General features: G+C 36.9%; 2 protein-coding genes across 5 annotated transcripts in view; both read left to right on the top strand.

Moving 5' to 3' along the window:
- The window catches only part of LOC122827331 (NLR family CARD domain-containing protein 3-like), a 400427-nt gene that overhangs the window by 117487 nt on the left and 258085 nt on the right, over positions 1-24855 (top strand). The gene's annotated exons all lie outside the window — the stretch shown is intronic.
- LOC122827327 (NLR family CARD domain-containing protein 3-like) overlaps positions 1-24855 on the top strand; it is a 77124-nt gene that overhangs the window by 31648 nt on the left and 20621 nt on the right. The window contains exons 8-12 of one of the 4 annotated variants that reach the window (XM_044110136.1): positions 1945-2381; positions 4153-4341; positions 4861-5034; positions 6991-7143; positions 7667-8548. The exons of 2 other annotated variants lie outside the window; for them this stretch is intronic. In XM_044110136.1, the coding sequence (XP_043966071.1) occupies positions 1945-2381; positions 4153-4341; positions 4861-5034; positions 6991-7143; positions 7667-7673 (960 nt within the window). In that variant the 3' untranslated portion in view covers positions 7674-8548. Of the gene's footprint in view, positions 1-1944; positions 2382-4152; positions 4342-4860; positions 5035-6990; positions 7144-7666; positions 8549-24855 lie in introns of those variants that run through there. One more of the 4 variants, XM_044110135.1, reaches the window with a different exon arrangement.

Raw genomic sequence — 24855 nt, forward strand, 5'->3', positions numbered from 1 at the left:
GCTATAAAGCTCATTTTCTATTAGCAGCTTCACAAATCTCTTTTATAACCATTACATTACCAAAACACATTAAAACAAACCTTTATCTCTGCTTTTTTCTATTCTTCCTCTTTCCTGTCTCCCTGAAGGATAAGTCCTTTTCTGAGATTCTGTTTTGCCAACTTTTCTTCAGACCGGAGTTTTGGACGTTTGGATGCTCTCTGCACGGCAGCTCATGTTACTGCGAAGTGTGCAGTTCCTACCGCGACCACCAGGGGGCCCCAGGAGCATTTTTTCCTTTTTTTCCAGAAAATAATAATTTCTACATACATTATCAAATATATTGTAAAAACAAATCACTTCATGTTGAAATTGTGTGTTTTTGTTATTGTCATGACATACAAATCGTTATTAAAAGAAATCAGCTCCACCGAGGGGCCCCGAAACGGCTGTTTAGCTTGCGTATGCCTTGGGCCGGCCCTGAGACTGACATTGGAATACTTTTCATTGAGTTTTCTCTAGTTATTGAATTATGTTTCCTTCATAGTTTATGTAGAAGAACCAAACTGGCCACTTTATTAGTCCAGTTACTTGTTAGAATATTGCAGATTGTTTTTATTTTGTTTGTTTTTCTTTGTTTTTTCAGATATTGTTGCTCAGTATCAGCCTGACCTTAAAGAGTTTCTGAAGATGAAGTTCCAGAGTCTCTCTGAAGGCGTCGCTGAACATGGAAATAAAACCGTTCTGAACCAGATCTACACAGAGCTCCACATCACAGAGGGGTTAACTAGAGAGGTCAACCAGGAACATGAGGTCAGACACATTGAAACAGCATCCAGGAAACAAGAAACAATCAGAAGAGAAGACATCTTTAAAACCCCACCTGGAAGAGATCAACCAATCAGAACAGTGATGACCATGGGAGTGGCTGGCATTGATAAAACACTGTTAACACAGAAGTTCACTCTGGACTGGGCTGAAGGCAAAACCAACCAGAACATTGATTTCATATTTCCATTCACTTTCAGAGAGCTGAATATGTTGAAAGAAGAAAAGTTCAGTTTATTAGAACTGATTCATAAATTCTTCACTAAAACCAAAGAAATCAGCAGCTTTGAAACGTTTCAGGTTCTGTTCATCTTTGATGGTCTGGATGAAAGTCGACTTGATCTGGATTTCAACAACAATCTGATCCTGACTGATGTTACAGAGTCCAGCTCACTGGATGTTTTGGTGACAAACCTCATCAGGGGGAAACTGTTTCCTTCTGCTCTCCTCTGGATAACCACACGACCTGCAGCAGCCAATCAGATCCCTGCTCAGTGTGTTGACATGGTAACAGAGGTCAGAGGGTTCACTGACCCCCAGAAGGAGGAATACTTCAGGAAGAGATTCAGAGATGATGAAGAGAAGGCCAACAGGATCATCTCCCACATCCAGAAATCAAAAACTCTCCACATCATGTGTCACATCCCAGTTTTCTGCTGGATCACTGCTAAAGTTCTGGAGAATCTGATGGAGACCAGAGAGGGAGGAGATCTGCCCAAGACCCTGACTGAGATGTACATAGAGTTCCTGAAGGTTCAACTCAAAATCAAGGAGGAAAAGTTTGATAGAGGAACAAAGACAAAATCAATCTGGAGTCGAGAGAACAGGAAGCTGATTGAGTCTCTAGGAAGACTGGCTTTTGATCAGCTGCTGAAGGGAAACCTGATCTTCTATGACAAAGAGCTCAAACAGTGTGGCATCAACATCAAAGATGCTTCATTGTACTCAGGAGTTTTCACTGAAATGTTTAAAACAGAGAGAGGAGTGAGCAACAAATCAGTTTACTCCTTTGTTCATCTGAGCATCCAGGAGTTTCTGGCTGCAGTCTACATGCTCCACTGTTTCACCAGCAGGAGGAAAACAAAAGTGATCAAGATGTTGCTGGGAAAATATTATTTGTCCTTATCTTTGGATGAGTTTATGAAGAAAGTCATGGAGAAATCCCTCAGCAGTGAAAATGGCCACCTGGACCTGTTTGTCCGCTTCCTTCATGGTCTCACTGTGGAGTCCAGCCAGAGCTTCTTAGAAGATCTGCTGGGTCAGAGAGAGAACAGTCCAGAAACCATCCAGAGAATCATCACCAACCTGAAGAAGATGAACACTGATAGAATCTCTCCTGACAGAAGCATCAACATCTTCTACTGTCTGATGGAGATGAACGATCTCTCATTTTATCAGGAGATCCAACGGCTGCTGGATTCAGGGAAGGAGCTCTCAGATACTGACTGTTCAGCTCTGGCCTTCATGCTGCTGATGTCAGAGGTTCTGGATGAGTTGGACCTGGAGAAGTACAACACATCATGGGATGAACGACTGAGACTGGTTCCAGCTGTGAGGAACTGCAGAAAGGCTCGGTGAGTCCAGATGTTTTCATTGTGTGATGCTGATTCAGCAATATTGTCCTCCTGTTTCTTCTTCTTCTTCAAGTTGCTTCTGGATGTTTTTGGTCTTTAACTTCTTCCTTCATCCTCTGGATTATTTCATCCATTCAAACATCTAAACATTCAGATCATCCAGGACAGCTGCAGCTTCTGGTTTTTACACATTTTGATCATTTTAAAAATGTTTAACTTTTTATCAGTTTTCAGGTTGAAATGAATAAAAACCTTCATAACTAGAAAATCTATTTTCTCTAAGATCCAATCAGTCAGAGAGACTTTTTAAACTTTAATCTTCTCTTCATTCATTGAGCCGCTACTCCATAATTCACCTTTTAGGATCTTTGACTGTTTTTATAAAATAATTGTTTAGGTTTAATGAAAAGTTGAACCATTAAAATAAACCGTTGCTTTAATTAGAAACTTTGTGAACAGTGTTGATCTTCTTCATTCCATCATCATCCTCACCTCTTCCTCCTCCCACTAGTTTCCTCTGAGTTTGTAAATGAGACCAAAATGTGTTGATTGTTGTCTGGTCCAGAAAAAGTTCTGGTTTCTGTCAGATCCTCCCAAAGCTCTGAGAACTCTGAGCTTCCAGAGCTGGAACATTTCCTCATCAGCTCTTCATCTGCAGCCTTTGTTGAAGCTGTTAGCTGTCCTCCATGAAGACCTGGAGAGACATGAGCTTCAACTCTTTAGACATCCCAGCCTCTTCTAGTTACTGGAGAACTTTCACTGCTTCACCATGAAAATGCTGCTGGACCCAAACGCTCCGTCTCCTCCAGGGGTTTTGGTCTTCAGCTCTTCAGGAGTTTAGCAACAATTTCTTCTGACATCCAAACCTTTGTTCCTCTGAGACGATGGACAGACCACTGCAGAGACATGGTTCCCTCTTCCAACCAGTTTGTCCCAGTTCCTCTCAGATCAACAGTCTGAGAGGTTCAGACCTGAAGCAGCAGCAGGACCGGTTCTGCTGCTGCTCTGCAGGACCAGAACAATCTGAAGCTTTTAGCTGCAGCAGGTTGACGACTGTCCACTTTCTACTTTGTTAAAGCATCAAATCCAGCAGATGAACGGAGACAGAACTGGGAGCATCATGTGTTTGGTTTCTGCTCCCAGTTTCCTCTGTGGCAGCATTTAATAACCTGCTGCTGGGAACTTTGTTTCTATAGAATATCCTACTATTATTAATGATGATGATGATTCTAGATGCTGCAGCAGATATTGGCTAAACAAACCCAGAGATGCCAGAGGTCCACAGCAGGCTGGGCTTCCTGCTCTGCTCACTTCATTTCTAACTCACTTCCTGCCTGGTGGAAGATCTCAAGGAGCCAAAGGGTCTAGTCCAAGTCCCAGCTGTGAGCAGTTCCTCCTCCTCTCCATCATCTCCAGTAGTTTCCTTCATTCAGCTCAGTCAGCCTCTTCATCAGCTGCTGCAGCTCCTTTGAGGCTCTGATGCTGCAGCTCCATCAGATGCTGCAGAGAAAACTGAACTTTCCTTCACAGATGATAGAAGATCTTCAACATCTGACTGCAGCTGAAGGTCTGAGGACATGAAGCCTGGACCAGAACCAGAACCAGAACCTGGACTTTAACCAGGAACTGAACTGATTCTCTGTGGGGTCAAACTCAGTAAATTGAAGATCAGATGTTGATCAGATGATGACATCACTGTTATCATATTTTAGTCTGTTATTGATCCAGATTGATTTTATTAGAACTGATTTTATTTCTTCTCTAATCACAGACTTGGTGGCTGTTTGCTCTATCAGGATGAATGTGAAGTTGTGGCCTCAGCGCTGAAGACCAACCCAGATCTGACTGAACTGGAAATAAATCAGATCTTCATACTGGGAGGTCGATCCTTTGGAGACTCTGATCTGAAGCCTCTGGTTGAGATCCTGGAGAGTTCAGTCAGTAAAGTGAAGAAACTGAGGTTTGTTTTATTTATTTATCCAATAAAATCATTCATTGATAAATTAATCATTAGTTTAATTAATAATTTTATTCAATTTTTTTTCTCACAAAAACCTGTTTAATTGTCAGAGTAAAATCTCAAATATTTTACCTTTTTAAATGAATTATTTTCTTATTTCAGACTTTGAGATTATTGAACTTTGTTTTTCTGATTTTAAAATGTTTTTGATGAACAAAAATGTGTAAAATAATTCAAATGATGTTAATTAATGATGGAGATGTTTCAGTTTGGTAAAGAAATAGTTCACCTTATTCAGAGTTTTTTTTTTTATCAAAAGTTCTGGTTCTGCTGGTTTGGACTTTATAAACCAGTTTAACTGGATCAGATATTAGAACCAGTTCTTTATGTTTCTTTTACTTTCAGGGAAGTTAATCAGACTGGTTTAATTAAATCAATTTTCCATATTTTATTATTTGTTCATATTTCAGTTTTAACCTGCATCCTGTTGGTTCAGCTCATCTTTTATTCTTTATTCAGACTGATTGGCTGCAGTTTGTCAGAGACCAGCTGGACTTCTCTGTTCTCAGCTCTGAAGTCCAAACCGACCCATCTGACAGAACTGGACCTGACCAGAACCAACCTGGAAGATTCTGGACTGAAGGAGTTCTGTGGTTTTCTACAGACTGAAGGCTGCAGACTGGAGACATTGAGGTATTTTAATAATATTGATGGGTACTTTTCCTATATACCTAAATAAAAGAACTACAGACACGTATATGTGAATTTTATGACAAAGCTTTTGCAAAAGGAGAAGTCTCCGAAGCAGCTTCTCCAAGCTGTTTTCAAAGAGAGTTCTGATTTCCTTTCACGCGAGCTCCTGTTTTATTGTCAAAGAAAAACAGTCAAGGGGGCAGAGGTCGTAAAAAGAACAGAGGTTGTAAACATGTAACCTAATCAACTGCTCACTTGAAGATAAACAGACAAGGAAGAGAACACTTTAAACAGACTGAATTTCAACTAAAGTAATAACAAAATGATAATACCGAAAATTCTCTAACAAATATAATTATTGATATTTCTGTTAAGGAGACATAAATAATAGAAAGATAATTCATTAACAGTCCTGCAGTAAATACTGACTTTGTGAAGGTTTTGGTGTTAAAGTCATTTTGTTCAAACATCTTGATTCAGCTCTTATTTTGTAGGACAGGAAATGAGATCTTACCTTTATATGCAACAAGCTTCATCAGTTCACTGAAATCATTCTCATGTTTAACCTGGAAAATAGATTTAAAATGATTCATCTTCACAATCCTGTTGTTCCTTTATGATAATGTTCCCGTTTCTGCAGCATCTCTGATGAAGGATTCAGAACTTGAACTAAATGACCCTCATCAATCTGACAGAGAAAAGACTCAATATTTTCTAGTTGATATTTCAGTAACTGAATCAGCACAAAATGAGAAAATGATCAACTTTCAGAATGTGAGCTGTAATGGAAATTGTAAAACGCTGAATTAGACGGATTGAAATAAACTTGTTTACATCTGTCATAATTAGCAATGAGCTGCAGTTAAAATACAACCAGCAAGAAAAAATCATTAATAGATTAATGAACAAAAACTGGAGACATAAAATATCTGTAGATAAATGATGGTACAGAGCAGTCAGATAATACAGAGTCTGGAAGGAAACATGGAGAGAGAAAAAAACATCCGACTGAATTTAAGATCCTGAGAAACTTTTAGAAAAACTTTGAGTTTCTGTTTTGATCAAATGTTCTGGTTCTGCTGGTTTGGACTCTTTAAACCAGTTTGACTGGATCAGATGTTGGAATCAGTTCATCAAGTTTCTTTTACATTCAGGGAAATTAATTTTCTACATTTTTATTATTTATTTGTTCATATTTCAGTTTTAACCTGCATCCTGTTGGTTCAACTCATCTTTTATTCTTTATTCAGATTGCAGAAATGCAGTTTGTCAGAGACCAGCTGGACTTCTCTGTTCTCAGCTCTGAAGTCCAAACCGACCCATCTGACAGAACTGGACCTGAACGGAACCAACCTGGAAGATTCTGGACTGAAGGATCTCTGTGGTTTTCTACAGACTGAAGGCTGCAGACTGGAGACATTGAGGTATTTTAATAATATAATTATTGATATTTCTGTGATTAATTATTTATAATTGATCATAAATCAAAGTTCATTTCTTCTGTTCTAATCAATATTTTCTGAGTTTGTTCCTGGACTTGGATCCAGAGTTTAATTTAGTCCCTCTGTGTAACTGAGTTGGACCTGCTGACCTGAGGTCAGAACAGGACAGCATTCGGACCCCTGGTGTAGAAATCCCCCTCATGTGAAGCAGGTCAAAGGTCATTCAACCCAGTCTAGAAAAGTGAATCCTGGAATCTGACAGGAACAAATCAATAATCAATGATTGATGCTTCAACACTTTGATCAGAACCTGGAATGATTTTACTGACTAAAATCCTCCAACACAACACGACCCAGTACCAGGTTCTGGTTCTGGTTCTGGTTCTGAAGTCAGCAGGTCTTTATTGAAGCAGCAGCTTGTTGGCATTAATATTCATGAGAATCTTTAACTGGTTCTGTTGGACTGGTTAACCTGCATCCTGTTGGTTCAGCTCATCTTTTATTCTTTATTCAGATTGATGAGCTGCAGGTTGTCAAAGATCAGCTGTGATTATTTGGCTTCAGCTCTGAAGTCCAACAGCCTCCATCTGAAAGAACTGGACCTGTATGGAAACAACCTGAAGGATTCAGATGTTCAGCAGCTGAAGGATCTTGTAGATGATCTAAAGTAAGTAAATGTTTGTAGTGATTTCATCTCCTGTCAGCATATTGAACTAAACCCAGTTAGCATCAAAGCAAAGATCCAGTGTTCCCAGTAAAGCTGCAGCTTCTCAGTGGGAGGAGAATGGTTCAGGCTTCCTGATTGGACACAGAGACAGCAATCAGCCAATCAGAGGAGCAGCAGCTTGCTGTGTTCCTGTGTTTGTGTGGGTGTGAAGATGAGTGTTGTTGCTGTGTCCATGTCTCCAGGAAGTCCAGCTGGACTCCAGCGTCCAGCCGTCCAACATGTCTAGAGACAGTCAGTGGTCCTCATTCATCAAACTGTGGCAGCAGCAGATCTGATCTCAGATCTGATTGTTCTCTCAGTTCAACAGGAAACAACTGATCAGGTTCATCTTGGTCACAGCTCTGAGATCAGTCTGACTGCAGCCTGGAAACCATCTAGTGGACGTGCTGCGTCACTGACTGCTGCTGGAGAGAGTCTGGAAACACTCACTGATCTGATCTCTCCTTCCTTCTTCTCTCTGCAGGTTCTGATCTCTGTAAAGTAGAGAATGATCTCTGTGTCCTGCTGATCCTCAGAGGTTGAAGCTGCAGCAGTTTGAGTCTAAAGAGACTCTGACTGGATCATGATGATGACCTCTGACCTCCAAGATTTTCCTCCTGTTTATTTTCTCATGTCTGTCATTTAGTGTCTGATATTGTTTGTCTCTTTGGATCAATAAAGATCCAATTCAAACTGGGCTCCATTTAGAGGCTTGATGGAGTTTTGATCTGAACTGGATTCAACTGGAAAGTTGATCTTTTTTCTCTCTGGTTCATTTTCATCCTGGAACCAGAAATGGTCTGAGAATGGAAACATGGGAATCATTTCCAGTTCAGCTTTGAAGCCATGAAAGACACTTCAACCCTCTTTTCTCTGCTGCTTCTTCCTTCTGTTGACATGAAAATGTTCCTCAAAGCTCCTCAGAGAAAAAGATGCTTTACTGGAAACTGGAGAGAAACTTCAGCTTCCATCACAGAAACCAGTTGAACCAGTTTAGAACTGGATGTCCCACAGAAACTCTGATCTTAGAGCAGTTTTCAGGAACATCTGGAAGCTGGAAAATTTCTTTTTATATATTTTTATGTTCATTGTAAAAAGTAAATCTTGAAGTTTTTCATCATCATTGATTCTCAGTTTGTTTTGGTTTTTACTTTTTTAACTCCAGATTTCATGTTTTGAGTTTTCTAGAGAACTTTAGGACTCGATGTGTCACATCAGGATCTTTACTGTGATTTTACTGATTTATTCAACACTCAGAGAAACACTGGGATAATGTGCTGATTGGTTCATGATTGATTTTCATAATTCTTCTAATGTAAGGTGGGTTTCTGGATGTTTAATGACCAAATAAAGTTTTTAAAAAATCTTCGTGTTTTAAGCTGATTTTTTTTTTACTTAATAAAAGTGAAAATTAGAACAAATGAAGATAAACAAATCAACTGATTGAACATTTAATATGAAGAATATCTGCAGTTACGATATTTTTCCACGAGAGGGCAGTAAGAACTAATGAAACGTAAAATTGTTAAACTTTATAGTTTTCTCGAAATAGTTTCTATATTTCTAAATAGATATTGAGAAATATAAATGTGTGTGTGTCTAGTATAATGTTTTGAATTAGAATAACTTTTATTAAACTCTCATTTCTGTCTGGTTAATGGTGCAGCAGATCCTGCAGGGGGCGCTCTGGGGCCTCTGTTCAGGTCGGTTACAGTCTCAACTCCTGAATCTTCTGGTTCCTTCCTGAAATGATTTCCTGCAGTAAAATGTTGGCTGGAAATGAGCTAAAAACAGAGAAAAAACTGAAAAAGTTCAAATCTGAACTCAGAGTTTCACAGCTCAGATCACCATGGAAACAAAGAAAGGAAAACATGGAAGGAAAGGAGTTTAATGTCACCTGGAAGGGGGCGGAGCCTCAGGTGCGTGAGCTCTAGTCAGGTTTGGATCAGAACCGGTTCAGACTCCAGCAGCAGCAGAGCAGAGTCTGGATCTGGTGAGTTTTAACTTCTTCTTTTCCTCTCTCTGGGTTTTCTCTCTGTGGAGGAACCAGAACCAGAACTCGGCCCAGTTCTCCTTCAGAACCAAGCTGCTGGCTTCATGGAGCTGTGGTTCTGGTCGGGTTCTGGTTTCCTGCTGATCAGAACCAATCAACTCTGACAGCAGATTTCTACAAACTCTCTTAAAGCTGCAGTTTCCAGTTGCTGAGCTGAACTGGTTCCAGTATTTTTACTGGTTCTGCTGCTCTTCCTCCTGGTGTCAGAAAACTCTGACCTCAGAGACTCACATCTGGTTTTAGAGGAAGAATTGAGCTGAATCAGGAAAAACTGGTTTCAGGATGAAACTGCAGATTCTGGTTCATCTGGTGAATAAAAGCTGAAAACTGAAATTCCAACTTTATTCCAGTGGATCTGATTCTTTGCAGCAGCAGCCGCATCTTTCTGGAGAAGAGTTGAATTCAGCAGAAATATTAAGTATTCATTTCATTTCAAAAAGCTTTAAAGAGCAAAAAAGTCATTTTATTCTGTTGTGGTAAAAAAAAACTGGAGCTAAAATAAGACATGATAGCAGCTCTGTAGATTCAGAGCCAAACACTAAAACTTCCTCCGGATCTCTAGCATTAAATCCACTTCAGAACAGATCCAGACGTCCTGACCAGATCCTCCAGAGAAAAGAAACACAAGATTTGAACTTGGATCATTTGTGACTCAGCTGCTTGGATGTTTGTTTGGCTTTGAAAGGTTTTGTTGTGAAGAAGAAAGTTGATGAAGTTCACAGTGAAGACGACGTCAGTCCACCTGAAACCTGGTTTCACTCAAACCGTTTGGATTCACATTAAGGACAGGAAGTTTCTGATGCAACAAGAAGGAATAAAAGGTCAAAGTTGAAATGAAACAGACCTAAACTCCATGCTGTTCACAGATGTGATGGATCAGTTTGCACAGCTGTTGTTCCAGGAGAACAGTTTTGTTTTTCAGCTTTTGTTGATGGAGGAAAATTTGCACTAGAAGATGAGATGATAACCGACTTTCTCTGGTTTATTTGTGTGGATTTAAAGTCGTACAACTTTAAAGAAAAGCAGGAAAACCTTGAGGAGAAACCTGAGCAGCGTTCTGACAGACCAAACACTGAGAGGAACCAGAGTTTGCATCGTCAAAGTGACGACTGTGAAATCATCTGAATCTTGTGACTCGTTTCCCATCAGATCCCAGACCGGAGAAGCAAAACCTCACGTCTCCAACATGGAGATGGAACAGGATGCAGAACTTCCACCCAGCGTCACGTCACTCAGCAGATCAGGAGTCTGGCTCTTCACCTCAACACTACCTAAAACCTGGGACAGACAGGGGTTAAAGGTCATCTCCAGCACCTATAATGTGCAACATTTCACTTCATATGAGAGCGTCTCAGTTTAGAGCCAAAACCAGCCAAGAAGCTTTAGAGTTTCCCTGAAACGTAGCTCTGGTCTATTGGCCTCAGTGAGGCTGGTTTTACTGAAGATGTGTTCAGGTCAGCAGGAAAATTCAGCGCTAATACGAACGGGAAGAACGACTCCACCTATGATGATGCTTGGATATAAGTTTATATGTTCAGATCTACATGAGATGAAACAGTCGATTTTCATCACATATCAAGACTTTCTCCATCGGTCACCCTGACATCTTTCTGGATTTATTCATTATTTACATCATTAATGGAAATTGTTCAACCGGATGTTTAGCCTTATTTTAATTTCACTCTTAGGAAGTCAGATCAAGTCAGCTTAGATTACTGTCGTTAAATAAGAGTCACTGCAGGATTTTATTCAGTCTGATCAGAAAAAATTATTCTGTAAGAGTTAAACACAGCAGCTACATTTTATAATTTAAAACAATTTTTATTACATACAGTACAGACCAAATGTTGTCAGAACTTCTAATTGAATTCAATTAGAAAGTGTGTCCAAACTTTTGGTCTGTACTTAAACTCAGTGAATTAAAAAATATCAGGATAATATATGAGTCAGTAAACTGTCAATATGACTCTGGAAGACTGTTAGTTTTTCTCTAAACTCCACATTAAGTGGATATTAAATGTAAATAATACAACGATCTCATGGCTGTAGCTCCCACTATGGCCACCAGAGGGCGGAAATTCCCCGCTCTGAATATAGAGGTGAGTTTGAAGAGCTGCAGCTGGTTTCTGATTTCTGTTAAGTTTATCACGTTTATATCTTTCTCATTATAAATATTAATATTACTATGGTCTGTCTAATGGACTGGCAGATTATTTAATACATAGATGTGATATTTACATACAGATAACTCATCTATATATATTTATGATTTTGTTTTCTGGAAAACAGAATAATTATGATAAATTGGCTTCGGGGCCCAATTACATCATTTATATCGTATAAAGGGCAAAGGAAATTAATAATTGCTCAGAGATTTAATAGGAAACTAGCATAAAGGATTTTAGTGTGTAGTTACAGTGTGTGACCACGAGAAGGCGGTAGAGAGCGAGTCTCGTCCAAAAAATAAAAATAAAAATAAAAGTTAAATAATCTGTTTGCTCGCAGAGACTCTGAGCGATGCTAGCGATGCTAACAGACTCCAGCAGCAGCAACTTGTTTTTCCACAAACTGATTATCAGCAGCTGCAGATTTAAACTCTGATGCTGAATAGCAGCGACTGTCCTTCAGTTCACTGATAATCACTCATTAATTTATTATTAAACTAGTATAAAGGGCAAAGGAAATTAATAATCACTCATAGATTTCATATGAAACTAGCATAAAGGATTTTAGTGTGTATTTCTGGGAGTTTTACAGAATAAAATGTAATGTTTTTTCAGCTAAATTTCCATCTAGAAAATATTACTTTCTAAGTAATTGTTGTTCACTTTGTGTCTAAGTTATTTACATAATTATTCTCCATCTCTATAAGTATGAACTATATAGATTATTACTGACATGGTTAAGTTAAGTTCACTGGTGGTGAACTATCATAACTATAGACGTTCTTCATGGAAAATGTTCAACCGGATGTTAATCTTTATTTTAATTTTAAATGTCATAAAGTCAGATCGAGTCAGCTTACATTACTGTCGTTAAATAAAAGTCACTGTAGGAATTTATTCAGTCTGATCAGAAAAATCTAGCTCTAAGAGTTTAACACAGCAGAATTTTTTATGATTTAAAATTGTTTTTTATTACATATATTACTGCAAACAGACAATTAAAAATATGCGAGGATAATATATAAGTCAGTAAAATGTCAATGTGACTCAGGAAGACTGTTAGTTTTTCTCTAAACTCCACATTAAGTGGAAATTAAATGAAAGTACTATCACATTATCATGGCTGTAGTTCCCACTATGGCCACCAGAGGGCGGAAATTCCCCGCTCTGAATATAGAGGTGAGTTTGAAGAGCTGCAGCTGGTTTCTGATTTCTGTTAAATTGATCAGGTTTATATCTTTCTCATTATAAATATTAATGTTATTATGGTCTGTCTAACGTACTGAGAGCTTTAATAGATTATTTTACATGCATATGCTGCATTTCTGGTTTAGTCAGAAGAACATTTATGAAATTTTTTTTTTTTAAACAGAAAATTACGATAATTTTCCTTCAGAGCCAATTATAATGTATATTATATCCTGCAAGTTACACACTCATGCTTTCTGATAATATAATAAACTAACAAGCTAAAATGTAATTGCGGGAGAATTGAGTTAATTTTGTTTTACTTTGAAAGAATCCAATGGAAGTACTATTCACATATCAGTTCTCTAGCTTTACTCTGGCTGTATTTACATGCTCAGTCCACTAGGGGGCAGAAGGCTATATTAGCAGTTAGCCAGTATCCCGCTCCTGATAGGCTGATGAAGCCCTTGATGCTCTCTTCGTGTTTCTGCTGTTTTATTTCTTACATCTTCTTTCTACTTTAACATGAAGTCGGTGTTTTATCTGTCAGCTTGAACTAGAAGCAGCTCCACAGAGATGAAAACAGCGCGCAGAGACTCTGAGCGGAGCTAGCGATGCTAATAGACTCCAGCAGCTTGTTTTTCCACAAACTGATTATCAGCAGCTGCAGATTTAAACTCTGATGCTGAATAGCAGCGACTGTCCTTCAGTTTACTGATAATCACTCATTAATTTATTATTAAACTAGTATAAAGGATAAAGGAAATTAATAATCGCTCAGAGATTTAATATTAAACTAGTATAAAGGATTTAAGTGTGTAGTTACAGTGTGGGACCACAAGACTAGAATCTCTTCCAAAAAATAACAATAAAAGTTGAATAATCTGTTTACTACAGAGCTCAGATATATTTTTTAAAAGCTTTATTGGCTTTTTAATTTTATTAATTGTCCTTTAGGTGGTTTTATCCATCTTGATGCTCTCATCTCAGATGGTTGAAACTTATCACTAATAAATATGTTTTTCTTAATATTTGTAGCTTTTTGAGACCTTGATTCTCTAATTTACCCACAGTTAATATTTCTGGGACTTTTACAGAATAAAATGTAATTTTTTCAGCTAATCTACACTAATAGAAAATATTACTTCTAAGATGCTGTTGTTCACATTCTGTCTAAATTATTTTAATAATTAATTTCCATCTCTAATAACATACAAATATGAAATATATAGATTATTATTCACAGGATTAAGTTAATATAGCTGTTGTCATTAGAAACTATTTAGTGAAAAGTTTAAAGTTGATCAGTTTTATGATGGCTGATTGAGTTCACTGGTGGTGAACTATCATAACTACAGACGTTCTTCATGGAAATTGTTCAACCGGATGTTAATCTTTTTTTAATATTAAATTTCATAAAGTCAAATCAGTCAGCTTACATTACTGTCGTTAAATAAAAGTCACTGTAGGAATTTATTCAGTCTGATCAGAAAAATCTTGCTGTAAGAGTTTAACACAGCAGAATTTTTTATGATTTAAAATTGTTTTTTATTACATATATAACTGCAAACAGACGATTAAAATATCAGGATAATATATAAGTCAGTAAAATGTCAATGTGACTCAAGACTTAGTTTTTCTCTAAACTCCACATTAATGGATATTAAATGAAAGTACTATAACATTATCATGGCTGTAGCTACTATGGCCACAGGAGGGAAATTCCCCTGAATATAGAGATGAGTTTGAAAGCTGCAGCTGGTTTCTGATTTCTGTTAAATTGATCACGTTTATATCTTTCACATTTAAATATTAATGTTATTATGGTCTGTCTAACTGACAGCTTATTTAATATATAGATGTGTTATTTCAGCATATACTGCATTTCTGGTTTAGTCAGAACATTTATGAAATATTTATTTTTTTCTAAAAAAGAAAATTACGATAATTTTCCTTCAGAGTCCAAATTATAATTATATTATATCCCAGAAAATTACACTCATGCTTTCTGATATAATAAACTAACAAGCTAAAATGTAATTCGGGAGAATTTTAATTTAGTTTTTCTTTGAAAGAATCCAAAGGAAGTACTTTTCACATATCAGTTCTCTAGCTTTACTCTGGTTGTATTTACATACTGAGTCCACTAGGGGCAGAAACTGTTAATCAGTTAGCTAGTTTCCGCTCCTGATAGGCTAATGAAGCCCTTGATGTTCTCATCGTGTTTCTGCTGTTTTATTTCTTAAATCTTCTTTCTACTTTAACATGAAGTCAGTGTTTTATCTGTCAGCGTGAACGAGAAGCAGCTCCACAGAGATGAAAACAGCGCGCAGAGACTCTGAGCGGAGCTAGCGATGCTAGCGATGCTAACAGACTCCGGCAGCTGCTTTTTTCACAAACTGATTATCAAGCAGATTTAAACTCTGATGCTGAATAGCAGCGACGGTCCTTCAGTTCACTGATAATCACTCATTAATTTATTGTGAAACTAGTATAAAGGATAAAGGAAATTAATAATCGCTCAGAGATTTAATATTAAACTAGTATAAATGATTTAAGTGTGTAGTTACAGTTAAACCACAGATAAGAGCGATCTCTTAAAAAATAACAATAAAGTTATAATCTGTTTACTACAGAGCTCAGATATATTTTTAAAAGCTTTATTGACTTTTTAATTTTATTAATTGTCCTTTATGGTTTTATCCATCTTGATGCTCTCATCTCAGCTGATTTGAATATCACTAATAAATATGTTCTTAATATTTGTAGCTTTTTGAGACTTTGATTCTCTAATTTACCCACAGTTAATATTTCTGTTTTACAGAATAAAATGTAATTTTTTCAGCTAATTTTCTATCTACAGTAATAGAAAATTACTTCCTAAGATGCTGTTGTTCACATTCTGTCTAAATTATTTTAATAATTAATTTCCATCTCTAATAACATCAAATATGAAATATAGATTATTATCCACAGGATTAGTTAATATAGCTGTTGTCATTAGAAACTATTTAGTGAAAGTTTAAAGTTATCAGTTTTATGATGGCTGATTGAGTTCACTGGTGAACTATCATAACTTCTGACGTTCTTCATGGAAATTGTTCAACCGGATGTTAATCTTTTTTAATATTAAATTTCATAAAGTCAGATCAGTCAGACATTACTGTCGTTAAATAAAAAGTCACTGTAGGAATTTATTCAGTCTGATCAAATCGTCCTGTAAGAGTTTAACACAGCAGCTTTATTTTATGATTTAATTTATTTTTAAACATATATAACAAAAGGAAATTAAAATATGCGAGGATAATATATAATCAGTAAACTAGCAAGTGATTTTAGTGTGAAGACTGTTAGTTTTCTCTAAACTCCACATTAAGTGGATATTAAATGAAAATAATAACATTATCAGGACTGTAGTTCCCACTATGGCCACAAGAGGGCGGAAATTCCGCTCTGAATATAGAGTGAGTTTGAAGAGCTGCAGCTGGTTTCTGATTTGTTAAGTTGATCACGTTTATATCTTTCTCATTATAAATATTAATATTATTATGGTCTGTCTAATGGACTGACAGCTGATTTAATATATAGATGTGTTATTTACATTCCATAAATTTCTGGTTTAGTAAGAAGAACATTTATGAAATATTATTTTTTTTCTGGAAAAGAATAATTACGATAATTTTGCTTCAGAGCCCAAATTATAATTTATATATCCCAGAAAATTACACACTTATGCTTTCTGATAATATAATAAACTAACAAGCTAAAATGTATTTGAGAATTTAGTTCCTTTTGTTTTACTTTGAAAGAATCCAAAGGAAGTGCTTTTCACATATCAGTTCTCTAGCTTTACTCTGATTGTATTTACATACTGAGTCCACTAGGGGCAGAAGGCTAAGTTAGCAGTTAGCTAGTATCCCGCTCCTGATAGGCTGGTGAAGCACTTGTTGCTCTCTTCCTTTTTCTGCTGTTTTATTTCTTAAATCTTATTTCTACTTTAACATGCGATCAATGTTTTATCTGTCAGTGTGAACTACAAGCAGCTCCACAGAGATGAAAACAGCTCGCAGAGACTGAGCGGAGCTAGCGATGCTAACAGACTCCAGCAGCTTCAGAGGAGCAAACTCCTAAACTGGAGCTTCAGCTCCCTGAAACAAAGCTCTACTCTGGTTTTGCTAAGATAGCTTCCGGTCTGAAGGTAGGAGAATATTTATTAAAGAAAATTATTAAACAGTCAGAAGGATGATGATGTTTTAGCTGCAGAGCCACGAACTGAACTATTATTGATATCAGAGCATTCTGCCTCTAGTGGACACAGATGGTAATTCAGCTACTTGATAAAGTTAGAGCGTTTACAAACGACATACACTTAGTGAGTACTTTCATTAAGCCATAGAAACGAGTTTCTCTGTTAGCTTTCATTTGAAATAATACATTTTACGTCTGTTGTTTTATTTAAGAGCAGCAAATTAAATTTTACTCATATCAAACTGAAATGACTATCAATTCATAAAAGTATTTAAATAACATTAACAGCCCCATCTCTGACCCGGTTCCCTCTCTGACTCTGACATCATGTCTTCTTTGTTGGACTCTCTTGTCTTCATGAAATCAGTTCCTTCATTCAGAGACTCAAACTGAAATGTTCTTTAGTGAAGAAGAAGCTTCATCTGGATCTGATGTTGAAGCTGCAGTTTGAATCCGTCTCAGGATTCGGTTCAGAATCCAGTTCATGTCACTGATCGGCATCATTGTGGCTCCAGAACGTGGCCCACCTCTACCGGTGCAGGCTGGAGGAGGCTAAGAGGTCAGTGAGCAGAACCAGAACTAGACCTGGTGCTGCCATGTTGATGTATTGATCAGAGATCTGCTGTGCTTTGTGTCAGGAGGTTCTGATGGATCCGGTCTTTACCAGCTGTGGACACTGGTTCTTCAGGCAATGCATCAGGTCCTACTGGGACCAGTCTGTTCCATCGAGACCCTCCTCCTTCCCCCAGTGTGAACGATGAACAGAGCTGAACAGCCAATCAGAGCAGCTGTTCTCCAGGTGAGACTGAACTCCTCCAATCAGAGCTTCCTCTCTGTTGGACCAGATTCACGTCTTTAGTTGAGATTTGAAATTCAGGTTTAAAAGTGTTTCTGTGATCAGTTATTTCAATAATCAGGTTCAAACACCATTAAAGATAAAATTTAAACACAAAGGCAAGAGAGATGGATTCTGTACTAGGAGAACAGACAGAGATGTGCTTTGTTACAATCCAATCACATATGCCTGCTCTCTTTTTATTGCATTCAGGATATCACATGCAACTCTCAAAGGGCAGAAAACAAATATACATAGTTGCAGCGCTAATGACAATCTATCTAGACACATGTTATCTACACTAGATTCTTCTGTTAAAAAGGCAGAACAAGAGCAATTATTTCGTCTTCACTGTGACAGTTTTACAGCGATCTAACAGATCAAATTGGTTTTCTGAATAAATATTGGACCTGGTGTTTGCTTTTCTTCAGAGCCTTCTGTCTCTAAGGAAGATCTCAAAGGAATCAAGTAATTAACACAGAAACATTCTTTTACTGATAAAACTATAAGGTATGTAAGTCAAGAACATCATTGAAACTATAAAGCTACATGAAACAACAAATATTTATAATACCAATAACAATTTATAACAGAGGTTGTTTACCAACTCCTGGATTTATTTCCTCTCTTATTTCTCTCTTGTTTGAACATGGAGGTTTGTACATATCAGAAGAACACTGCCAGACTGAATGGAGGTTCTGACCGAGCAGTCAGAAGGGGCAATATTCAGGTAGCAGGAAGTTACCTGATGAGCTTCACCAGAATCAGTAAGACCTGCTGGGTGAAGTTCTGGTCCAAGATTTGGGTGAATCCTGAATATTCTCCCTGCTGATGCCACGTTTGAGGTAGGTGTGTGTGTGTGTGTGTGTGTCTGTCTGTCTGTATATGTGTGTGTGTGTGTGTGTGTGTCTGTCTGTATGTGTGTGTGTGTGTGTGTGTGTGTGTGCGCTCCACTCAGGACTCTGAGATGCTTTCCGATGCAGATTGTTTCTGACTCATACTTGAAGAGTCCGGTTCTGTTTTTGTGCTGAAAGTTTGAAACAATCATGTTTTTTTTGTTTCCCAAAATCCAAATTTAAAGGAGGATCATTAGAAGTCGGGTCAGAAGTATTGTCGATGGTGATGGAGGAAGCACAAACATGATGAGCTAGCTCTTGGATCATGTGACGTTTAGTTTCTTTCTGAATGTAACGTGTTCTGGTTCTTCTTCATGTGTATTTATGTATGCTACCAGCAGATATTTATTCACCTCCAAATAAAAACTAAATATGAAAAACTATCTGCATTCCTCTCATTTTATTAGTAATAATTTCATCTGAAATCCAGGAATTAAGACAACTGCTTCTAAACGTTTCTGACTTTCCAGACGTTTTATTTTGTTTTTTATATTTTCAAATGTTTTTTTTTTTATAAAAATTACAAATGTAGTTAGGTTGTGTTTTAAATAAACCTTATTTTATTATTTTCCTCTATTTCCAACCAGGTGAAGCTAAATTTCAAATGTTAAATTCATTTTTTATTTTTGTATTTCATGAACTTGCAGAGAAATAAAAGTTAAATTTTTCTCCTTGATTTGCAACAGAAACTAAACTAAAACACTGGGAAACATTTTGTGTTTTTACAGAGTTCAAACTGAACACTGGATGGAAAATAAATATTTTCCTTTTAGTTTCAATGATCTTAAAAGTTTCCGACATGTGAGGACAAATAAAAAGTCAAAAGTTTCCAAGTGAAGAATAAAAAGTGTTTCTGCAGATGAAGTGAAATGTGGAGTAAATTGCTCCAGATCTCCTCCGTTGTTGTTCTGAACATGTTGAGCAGTAAATGTTGATTCATCTGCTCAGCTCGGACCTGTGGCTTCTGGATCGGAACTTTGAGCTTTTTTCCTGGATTAGAGACGATTCTGAAGCCACGCCTTCAGTCGTCACGATCGACGCCCCGTTTTCACCAAAATCCTCAAAAACAGAAGACAAGTTTAAAAAAAAAAGCATTTTAGTGTAGATGAGCGAGTGGTGGAGAGAGTAGGAATACAGGCTGCTTATCTAAAGGTTGTTGGTTCGAGGCCAGCAGGGATCTTGCTGTGTTTTGACTCAAATAAAGGAAAAATTAAAGTAAAATTGGTAGAGTTCAGGACTCGATCCTGCAACCTGTGGACTCCCAGTCCACTTCTTATTCCTCTGAGCTACTGCTCAATACAAAGAGAAATGCTTTCTGCGTAAATTTGACATCAAAAAATCACCAAATTTCAACACTCAAAATTTTTAGAAAAACTTGCCGAGGGAAGAAATGAGGCGAGGAAAAGTGTTGATGGTTTGATCAGAGGACTGCTGGCTGCTTGGAGAGCTTCACTTCTTCACTTCTCTTCGTCTTCACACTTCACACCAAACACTTTACAGATTCTCTTCGGCGACTCTCGTTCAGCTCGGCCGTAAATCCACCGGCAGACTGAAGCTTTATTTCTTCATCTTTACACAGAAATACTTTCTCTGGGCCTCGACCTCAGAGGGAACAGTTAAAGCCCGACGAGCCGAGCAGAGTCACGTTTCTACAAACGGGAGAGTTTCCGGAGTCTTCGGCAGTGATGAAGGTTAGTTAGACTGATTAAAGCAGAGCTCTGCAGCCTGCAGCTCGTTACGACTGAAGATCACAAACTCAAGTTTAACAAAGAAACTAAAACAGATTTTAACCATTTCTGATTTTTTAGTGAAAATTAGTTTTTCATTTTCACTCAAATTAAAAACTTTTCATTTTAAAATCTCTCTTAAGAGATTTTTTTACCAGGTGAAGCTAAAAGTGACGCTTCAGGAGTTTTGGGTAAAAAATGTTTACAAACAGGATTTTTTTAAATATTAAATTTAAAATGCAAATATTAAGCAAAAGGCATTTTTGAGGTTATATTTTAGTTATCAATCAATCACCAAACTATTTGATGCTTTTTTCTGTAATAGGAGTAAATTAAAAGATGCAAACAAACAAATTAATTTCTTTTTAAAACAATAAAAACTTTGTTGCCTAAAATGCAATAAGAGCATTTCTTTATTAAATGCTTGATAAATTGTAGCACAGAATTAATATTTCTAAAAACTCGTTAGACTTCTTACAGTGCAGGACTAAAAATAATATATAATATAATAAAACCTTAAAGTAAAAATAAAATATTTTCTCTTTAACAGTTAAAACAGATTAAATGAAGTAAATATTTATTAATGTGGTTTTGTGGCTTTGGACCCGATTTATTAAACTGGAAAATAAAAATAAAATCAAATGTCTCTAGATTGTACAGGTTGCAGACAACTGGACTAAACAAAACCACCATGATGAGGACAAACGGACCGAACAGAACCGACAGGAGGGATGAAGGACCAGGACCAGAACCAGAACCAGGACCAGAACCAGGACCGGAACTAGAACCCGGAGGGACGGAGAAACCGTGGCAGATTATCCTCAGTTCATCCTGAAACTCTGAACTGTGGAGAAAAAAAGAACTAATTAATTCATCTGAAACAGAACCATGTCAGAACCGTTCATGTTCAAAGTACTTTTTTTTTTTACTATCAAGTTCTCTTAAACTGAGCAGAAAAAAAGAAATAAAGAATCGTCACAAACTAACGGTGAGAAAAGAAAATGTTACAAATGAGATAAATTTCAAATCTTAAATTAAGTTATTAATATATTGGTATAAAAATTGGGATTTTGTGATGTTGCAACGTTTAAACATTAAAATAATTTCACATTAAAAACTGAGGTGATTTTTAGGAAGCAGCATATGTGAATTAAATTGTTAATATCATAATTTAACTCTTCATCCCAGTGAGAGCAAATTTTATCAACTTAAAAGGGGAATAGATTTCTTGAACAAAATCCAGTTTTGAAAATATTTCTAAAAACATTAATTAAGTTGCAATTGAAAAAATGTGTTTAGTCTCAAAAATTCAGACACAAAACAAACAGGAATTGATCTTTATTTTTGTGTTTCATTGACAGAAACTAATTACAGGGAAAACTTAATACATAATTATGAAATTAATGTCATGTTTACTTTTTTTGGATGTAGAAGTTACGTCACAGGGCGTACTATCACATTTTTACAGACTCCAATAAAACACTTTGACTTTGACTGGGCAGTCCTGGTCCTGGAGGGCCGCTGTTCTGCAACTCTTAGTCTCCCTGATCCAACACACCTGAATCCAATAACTGAATCACCTCCCAAGTGCAGCCAGGTTCTCCAGAGTCCTGCTAATGACCTCATTATTGGACTCAGGTGTGTTGAAGTAGAGATACATCTAAAAGTTGCAGGAGACCGGCGTAAAATAAGTACTAGGACCCGGCCTACTATGGTGCGCTCTTCACTGACGTCATCATTGTGCAACTATTCAAGATGTGAGACATGCGCAGTTCTGTGATTAACTGGAATAAAGTAAGAGGTGGCTTTCCGGTTCAACTGAATAATGAATAAAGTGACTTTCTCCGACTTTTCCTGCCCTTAAGACGTCAAAGCGAACAAGAGGAAACTGCGACATTAATAATAAAAGTGCACGACATTTCACAACTCATAACCAGAACTTATAATCAAAGCTGAGAAGTCCGAGTGGTAGCATGTTGTCTTTACGAAGCAAGACAAAGCACAAAATTACACTTTTTTTAAAGCGCAACTAATAACCTATATGGGTTCCAGATGTTTGGTCAGAATGTGACACAAATAAATATGAAAGCCAATAACTTACCGAGCAAAGCAGATCAGTTTCAAATGAAATACAAAACCAGTGTTAATCTTCTTCTGGATGTTACTGGCGGCTGGCAAACCAACTTCAAGTGCATTTACCGCCACCTACAGGACAATCATAGAAGCTCTCACCTGTACGTTAGGAGAGAAGCTGGAAACGGAAGGTGAGGATTAACGTTAAAGTTTTTATTACTTCTTCTTTTAATATTCTCGTTCAAGATACGTTTGCCCAACGTTAGAATACATGCAATGCACATTATGCAGAAAAAATTAAAAATGTGACATATATCATTATTTGAATGCAAGGGTGTAACTTTGTGTTGCAAGTTGGTGAGGTAGAGATGTGTGTGTGGAGGAGGTGGCGCTGATGAACCCACAGTTACTGGAAGGCCTTTTCTTTTATTACACGTTTTCACTGAGGCTCTGTAAGAGCCTTATGAGTGAAATAAGTAATTATTGATATGACAGGAGCACGCGACTTTTACAATTGGGTGGTGGGTGTGTCGATGTGGGAGTGACGTCATTAAGTATGAATGGGAAGGTTACTGGCCTGCTGGTTTGTGTGTATGAGGAAGTAGTGAGCGGGGCGGTCAGTCCTTGCAAAGTTTGGAGCATGATAATCAAAATGGAATAAATCGATAAATGTGACAGAACAAAGAAGTGGTTTGGAGTTAATTGATACACGGACAGATGAGATTTCCAGAGTTCACCCAATACGGCCCTTTACCATAATTAGTTTGTCGTGTTTTTAAATAATAAAACGTGTTTATTATTATAAAGTTTTTGGTGTAAAAAACTGATTGAAAATCGATTTATTCACTTCATGTTTATGTCTGTTAAGGTTAAGATGGAACTGAACATGAAAGCAGCTCTTTAAACCATTCAGACAACCAGCACAACAACGACACAATCAAATCTGTCAGATGACTTATTACGCCGCGATAATAACTCAGAAATATAGTTTGGATGTATTTTTATTTCTTTCCTACTTACGGAAGGTTTCTGTTTGTATCATAGGTTTGTGGTTGTATGTTAATGCCGTTACATAAGAGTCACTGCAGGATTTTATTCAGTCTGACTCTAACCAGAAAAAAATGTCCTGTAAAGAGTTTAACACAGGAGCTATTTTTTATGATCTCAAACCGTCTTCATTACAACAGTAGCACCAAACAGTAAATTGAGAGATGTCATAATAATATTTGAGTCAGAAAATGGTTGATAGACTCTTAGTTTTTCTCTAAACTCCACATTAAGTGGATATTAAATGTAAACAATGCATTGTAGCCTGTAGTTACTATCACCAGAGAAATAAGCTCTGAATATAGAGGTGAGTTTGTAAAGCTGCAGCTGGTTTCTGACTTCTGTTAAGTTGATCGTTTATATCTTTCTCATTTATATTAAGTCTTAAATTGCTGATTTTCGTATGGATAACACATGTATTTATTGTAAATAAATCACACAGATTTCTTGATGAAATAAATAACTTGAATTTCTCAATTCAGTCCTCAGGGCTCTGCATGTTTTAGATGTATTAGATGTGCTAAACAATCCAGGTGTTTCAGCAGAAACAACATGCAGGGCAAAATAATTCAAATTAAACTTCAAATTAATAAACATGGTGAGTTTTTTAAAATCCATCCATTCATCCATCCATCCATCTATTTTCATCTGCCCTAATTCAGGAGGTTGCTGGTTCATCTCCAGCTACGTTCTCAATCATACAGGTCGCCAGTCTGTCGCAGTGGTTTAGAGAATTTATGAAAATTGTATTTCTGGAAAACAGAATAACTGTTGATTTTTTAGTATTATATTATTTATATATATCTAAGAAATTTACACAGTCGTGCTCTGGTAAAATAATTAACAAGCTAAAATGTACTTCAGGTGAATTCAGTCAATTGTGTTTACTTTGAAAAACTTTTAATTAAATTTTCTCCTCTAGATATTTTCATCCTGAATGCTCTGATCTCAGTGGGTTGGATTTTATCACAAGCACATTTTCATTGTTTATATTTTTCAGGCTTGATTCTCAAATTACTGACAGTTAATCATTTGAGGATTTTCTGAAGTAAGTTACATTTTTTCTGTTTATTAACCCTGAAGTGATTTTTAAGAACATTAATTAAAATTGGATTTTACGACCTGATAAAAAGTGAAATGACTTCAGCAAATCATCTGGGTGAGTAATTAATGAAGAACTCGATAATTCACCACCAGAGGGCAGGAGCGCTCATAATCCACCACCAAAAATGTTTGTCCTGCTGGTTTTCAATCTTTATTCTAGTTTTCTGTTTCACTCTGTACGTGACGTCATGTGGAAAAATAAGTTGAAACCAACTTCAGTCTCCTTCAGAACAGCGTCCATTTGAGCTGCAGGATGGAAATAACTTGTTGACTTGTTAAAGTAAGTGTTTCCTGGTCTCTGTGTCTCTCTCGGCTCTCGAGTCTTTCTAACCGATGA

The sequence above is a fragment of the Gambusia affinis genome, linkage group LG24, assembly GCF_019740435.1.
Source record: "Gambusia affinis linkage group LG24, SWU_Gaff_1.0, whole genome shotgun sequence".
Taxonomy (NCBI): Eukaryota; Metazoa; Chordata; class Actinopteri; order Cyprinodontiformes; family Poeciliidae; genus Gambusia; species Gambusia affinis.